The sequence below is a fragment of the Lactuca saligna genome, chromosome 7 (assembly GCF_052625555.1).
Source record: "Lactuca saligna cultivar CGN05327 chromosome 7, ASM5262555v1, whole genome shotgun sequence".
Lineage (NCBI taxonomy): Eukaryota > Viridiplantae > Streptophyta > Magnoliopsida > Asterales > Asteraceae > Lactuca > Lactuca saligna.
The window spans coordinates 116,030,745-116,037,199 of record NC_136423.1 but is presented as its reverse complement, the minus strand read 5'-3'; the positions used below and the strand labels follow the sequence as shown (position 1 = coordinate 116,037,199).

General features: G+C 34.7%; 1 protein-coding gene across 1 annotated transcript; it reads right to left on the bottom strand.

Annotated features, from left to right (window-relative positions):
• Positions 1-613: 613 nt before the first annotated feature.
• On the bottom strand, positions 614-4,581 carry LOC145004855 (alpha/beta-Hydrolases superfamily protein). Its single transcript, XM_078963860.1, has 3 exons — positions 4,016-4,581; positions 3,261-3,505; positions 614-1,026 (listed from the first exon to the last, which is right to left on the bottom strand). The coding sequence occupies exons 1-3, from the start codon at positions 4,478-4,480 to the stop codon at positions 780-782; spliced, it is 957 nt and encodes a 318-aa protein (XP_078819986.1). The 5' UTR covers positions 4,481-4,581; the 3' UTR covers positions 614-779.
• Between the last annotated feature and the right edge of the window lie 1,874 nt (positions 4,582-6,455).

Genomic DNA, 6,455 nt, shown 5'->3' with positions numbered 1-6,455 from the left:
TTGAAGTTCAACAAAACATTAATTTTCGGAAACTATAAATGGGTAAAAATAATGGATCCCACATTTAACAAGATTGTGGGACTTTAAGGTAAATTACTCATGTAAGGGATAATATATCATGTGGGTTTTGTTCTGATCAAGAAGTTCCTAGAATCTCTTCGTCAATCTCCCATAAATGAAACTATACAAGTCAACATGAGAATCACCAAATATACTTCTTACATCCAGCATATTCAAGACTGAGTGTAAGAACTTGTGCCCCATTTGAACGGCCTAGGATGCTTCCTGACAACATCTTTGCAATCCTACCTAGAGTATAATTTTAAAAAATGGACAAAAGAAACGTGTCAACTCTTCCATTGACTTTCTTACAGATAATGTTTAGAAAAGATGAGATGGAATTGATGTCTTGCAGGTTCTAAGATCAAGAAATTGACATCCTCATCAAGACGATATTTAACAATTCGGAACATATGCAAGAGTGGATATGTCATTGATTTAGAATGACCATGTTGTTATAGCCAGCCGTCAATTAAGAATTCGGGGGCTTTCATAATAATGAGATGAAATAAATAAATAAAACAAACTATCAAACGAAGGAGATACAATTACGTTCACGAAACTTGCTACGAGCAACTTTAATTATTTAATGAAGTTATTGCTAATGGGTACACACCTATGTGATTAAAGATTTAATTAACAAATTTAGCAGAACCATCAACTTCATTCCCAACCATACATATGGAAGTAAATAAAACAGTTGTATTAGTGGTTGATAGTTAGAACTTCTTAATGAAATCATAAATGATGGCAGTAGATTCCTGAGGCTTTTCCTGGTTTAGAAAGTGACCCACACCTTCCATTACCACAACTTCTTCGAGCAATGGCACATCTTTCTTAAACCCACCACCATGAACGTACTCTTTTAACCCTGGTGTTGTGTACACCATATCTTCATCTCCTACTACATATATCACTGGTACATTCACTTGTACTCCACTCCATGCTGCCGTAAGCTCCCAATTCCTTTTTACAACAAAGAAATGTTAGCGCATACAGCAACATACGTATGAAACTAGTCAACAGTTAATTATTTTCCAATTGGGTGAAGTCTGGTCTTGGATACTTTAGTCAAACCCTAATTGTATCCCATAAAAGAGCATGATTTATGCTAATGTGACCCTCAATCCAACCTACTAGAGCATGATTCACATATATCATTAATTTTTTTGCCAAATCAAAAACCAATTAACGTAATAAACCAAAACGGTAAAACCTCAAAATATGTTCACTTCGCAAGTATGTTTTTTCACAAAATTTCCATATCGGTTTACCAAAACAGAAAAGCTAGCTATAGCTTTCTAATAAATAAAAGATTATTAGGATTATGAATAATTTCTATGTTCAAAATTTCAAAAATATAAGAGAATGATATGTTTTAAAAAGGGATTTAAAATAAATTCTTTAAACTTGATGTATGTATATTTGATAATAGTGAAAAACAGTCGGCATTGCTCTAAGCTGCCTATTAATTGTGATCCTCAAGATAAACATGTGATTAAAATAAGGGTGATGTTATACCTACCCTATTTTCAATAAGGATTGGTTAAATGGACATCCCATTTTACTATTTAGACACTTCATATAATTTTTAAAATTTTTTATTGGTTAAAATTATATTGTTTTTTGAAAAAGATAATTAAAAATAGTTACCTATCGGTTGGCTTTCAATAATCCTATACCCTTTTAATTATTATCTTTTTGATAGTTTTTTAAAAGCAAAACTTTATGTCACATTAACTATATCATATATAATCTTTATGTTTTTTTTTTATATTTTTTGGATGTTTATTAAAATGTTTTTAACCAATAGTGTTTAAAAAATATAAGTTTAATAATTATTTTTTTATGTATCTAAGTGAGAAAATTATTTATATACAATAACAAATAAATTTCTTGAAAAATATTTTTATATGTATATGATTTAAGTGGAACGTTGGTCAACAACCATTGGTCCCATGCATGAAAACAATAACTAATCTAGAAGATCGAGCATCGCCTCCAAAGTTATTAGCCAGCAAGTATATAGTCTCAGTTATCTAACTAACAACCAACATCTATATCCAATTAATTACACCAGCAAGGAAGATCTTGTTAACAAAATTAAGACACCTAACTATTAATTTATCAATTTTGAAAATATTATAATATCTCCATTAAGTTATGAGGATCGTCCATTTGGTGCGAAACAATTTATGCATTTTATGTCACTTTTTATTTTCATTTTGACCACCGATTTTGTAGTTTTTCTCAAAATTTTCGTCTCTATTATAAAATGACGTTCTCTCTGTTTTTGCTGATACCAACGAACGAAAACCGCATTGGCTGTTTTCCAATGAGGTAGGCAGCCACGTCTAGAAAAGATGTGGGAATGGATATTGGGGGGATGGGGGGGGGGGGGGGGGGGGGGGGTCCTTATTGTTTAGATGTTAAAGTAATAATGTAATTAATAAAAAAATAATTAAAGGTAAAATTATCATTTTAATTTCACCCGAGACAAAATCACAAACAAAGCCAAATTCATGAAGACCATACAAATCCAATTCTAGAGTAAACATGCAGATTGCTCAAAAGAGGATCTCAAACCACAAGGACGATCTATGTAATTTATTCTAAAGTTTTTTTTAATCAATTTATATATTGGAACCACAAATTCACATTTATATTATTATATTGTTTCTTAAGTAACCGACTATATATATATATATATATATATATATATATATATATATATATATATATATATATATATATATATATATATATATATATTATAGTTCGTTGAAGATTTAATAAAAACTTCACAACATATATATATATATATATATATATATATATATATATATATATATATATATATATATATATATTTTAGAAAATAAAAACTAAAAGGAAAAGCTCATACCATCAAAATAAAGCTTTTACAAAAGTTGTTTACGGTGAAATTTTTTTTGTAAAAACTTATGTGGATGCTCTAAGGTTAGAAAAGGGTGTATACATTTAACCCTATGAGTACGTAGGACCCATGTGCAACCAAGCATTGGCTGTAGAAAACCCGAACCTCAAACATATAGGCCAAGGTGGCCTACCCACTTGCTAACATCCAACGTACCTATTCATTTATTAGGATAAACAAGTACTTTCTTGCTATTGCTAATGCATCCAGTAGGACCAATAACTAGGTGGTTGAGAATACTTACAGATCCAAAGCACGGTAATAGTTAAATGCTCCTGTGAAGCCCGTTTGATCAAATATTTCAACGTTATACTTAAGGTCCTCTTCAGATAACCAAGTTGGTAATGGCAGTGGAGCATTCAATCCTTTGAGTTGGAATGGATCCGATTTAGGCAAACAAGGTGGTCCTGGTTTCCTATCAGTTAGAATTTTCTTAAGCAATTCCCCTGTTTCATAGCTTTTTAACTCTGCTTCGATTACTCCAGATTCCTGAAAATAACTAACATTCACTTTATTTATGTTTCAAAAGGGGAAATTTTGTTTATAATGTGAAACATGTTAGGGTGGTATATATCGAAAGTATTGTTGGGGTGAATGGAGAAGACCTCTATGGGAAAAGAAAGTACAAAAAGATACACCATTTTCTAAAAAATCTTTGGAGACTGTCTACGTTAAAAAAAATCTTAAATGCGTATTAACTTTTAGGTCGTTCTTACCGGTCACGTTTCATTAATTTCAGTCTCATGCAGGGGTACTGTTTTTTGTGACAAAACCAGTAGTGAGGTCAAAACTCTTTTCAGTTGTCTCTCTCAGAAAAATAAAATCAATTGTATAACACAACATTTATGGTGGGTGCCTACTAACGAAATACAGAACTAAGGAAATAAAACATTTGGATCAAAAGAAGATTTCATCTACAGTGAAGTGTTTTAACATTAAAAAATGGATTTTAGAGAGAGAGAGAGAGAGAGAGAGAGAGAGAGAGAGAGAGAGAGAGACCTGAAACCTGCACATGTAGTAATCTTCACCAAAGAAAGCTCTCATGGTTTCAATGGGCTTCATCTTGGGGTTACGAGGCCGGTATGGTACAGACATGCAGGCATACGCCTTCACCTTGTCAGGCCTAAACATGCAAAGGTACCACCCGATCATTGCACCCCAGTCATGCGCCACCAGGTAGACCGGTTTTCCACCGAGCGATTCTATGAGAGCCACCAGGTCACCCACCACATGGAGACAGGTATAGCTGGTTGGAGACGGCGGAGCATCAGTGTTGCCGTATCCACGGAGGTCAGGGGCGACGCAGTGGTAGCCTAGGGCGGCCAACGATTGGATCTGGTGGCGCCATGTGTACCAGAGCTCAGGGAAGCCATGAAGGAAGAGGATTGTTGGGCCTTCGCCCTTTTCGGCAATATGCATGTCGATTCCATTTACCCTCAGTGTTCTGTGCTCGATGCCCTCCATTGCGTACTCAAAGTGCACAAAAGCAGAGGTTGTAATCGAAAGTAGGTCAACAGTGGGTGGAGTCTCACTCCATTTATAAAGGCTGAGAAATTTTTTTAGAAAACATATATCGAGAAAGAAATATATTATCCATGAACTATAAGTATTTATTGAAACTTAAAAGAAATATATATATATATATATATATATATATATATATATATATATATATATATATATATATATATATATATATATATATATATATATATATATATATATATATATATATAAAAAGTTATTATCCATGAAATACAAGCATTTATAGTTAAAGTAAAGGTTGTAAGAATGCCTATCGAAAACATGGATTTTTATATTATCCAAAATTGATATTAAGTTCAAAAATGATTTTTATACCAACCATAACTCATATTTCTCGTTTAATATATGTTTTAAGACTATATAGGACGAAACCCAACCACAGAGAGTTTTATTTTTATTTATTTATTTTGCATAAATAGGGTGTTTTTGAAAATACTTTGCAAAATAAGTTGTTTTTTAAATCAGTTTGCAAAAATAGAATGAAAAATCAGAAGTTTTCTTAGTCCTTCGTAATTTGTATTTTGAGTCATTCACTTATATTGGGACTACCAATTTTAGAAAGAAATTTGTCATTTTTAATTAGTAAAAATGCTTGCATAAACCATGAAATTTCAACATAATTGTTTTCAAATCCACATTCATTACAACTTTGTTTAAATCATCAAAGTCTCCCAAAATACTTGAAACAAATACACAAATGGCAATCTTGAAAGCTTACTGAGTTCCCCAGAGCACACCCACACACAAACACATACAACATATCATGCTAGCTAAAAGCCATACAGAACACATAAGCCATGCAAACAATACATAAGGAAGCCCTGGAAACCCTCAAGGGTCTTACTCTGGGTGCCATGGGAACCCCCAGATGGTCTTAGCCCAATGCATCGAGAACCCCCAGGGTCTTTGACCTAGGATGTCAAGGAAACCCTCCAAGGTCTTACACCTAAGTGCCGCGGGAACCCTCCGAGGTCTTTGACCTAGGATGCTAAGGAAACCCTCTAAGGTCTTACACCTAAGTGCCCCGGGAACCCCTCAAGGTCTTCCATACACAATACACAGAAACAACTAGCACATTACATATCAAATAGTCCAAATAGCATATACATAACAGTTAATGGGTTGACCTTGGTGCCTTCGGCCCATTGGTATGGTGTGGAGACTCACCACTGATTGCTGAATACAAAAGCTGCTCTCCTAACAGTCTACAACCTTTGATGCTGAATAATAATATTAGATAATGTTAGGACTTTGATTAACCAAGGGAGACCCAAACTCTCAACCCTTCAATAAGGCCTAATTATCCATCCCTTGCTAATGGGCCCAAAGTCCAAGTCCAAAATCCTTAATGGGCCACTTGGCCCAATAAGGCCCAATCAATATAACTATGACTCGATAAGGTCCAATCCGAAGCTGAGACACATTGAAGGTGTTGTGGATCTCGCTAAGCTACTCTGGCAGCTCCAATCGATATGCCACCTTGCTCACTCGAACCGTGATCCTAAACGGGCCTATGAACCGAGGCCCCAACTTGCATCTCTTTCGAAATCTGATGATCCATCTCCAGGGCGACACCTTCAGCAATACAAGATCCCCTACTTGAAATTCGAGACACGAAGGCCATCGGTCAACATAGCTTTTCTGACGGCTCTACGCGACTCACAATCGGTCGCGCACCTCCTGAATTAATATGGTAGTCTTGAGCACTACCTTAGTGCTCCCCATGACCCGATGGCCAACTTCGTCCCAACACACTTGGGTCCTGCACGTCCGACCATACAACATCTTAAATGGGTCTCGATCGATATTAGCATGATAACTTTTGTTGTACGAGAACTCTGCTAGTGGGAGATATGTATCCCAACTCCCTCCAAAATCTAGTACGCATGCACAA

Excerpts from the sequence above, each read along its gene's own strand:
- LOC145004855 (XM_078963860.1), bottom strand. The coding sequence starts at position 4,480 with ATGGAGGGCATCGAGCACAGAACACTGAGGGTAAATGGAATCGACATG. Across the intron at positions 3,506-4,015 it reads ACTACATGTGCAGGTTTCAG|GAATCTGGAGTAATCGAAGC; the intron begins GTCTCTCTCTCT and ends AGTTATTTTCAG. Across the intron at positions 1,027-3,260 it reads TATTACCGTGCTTTGGATCT|GAATTGGGAGCTTACGGCAG; the intron begins GTAAGTATTCTC and ends TGTTGTAAAAAG.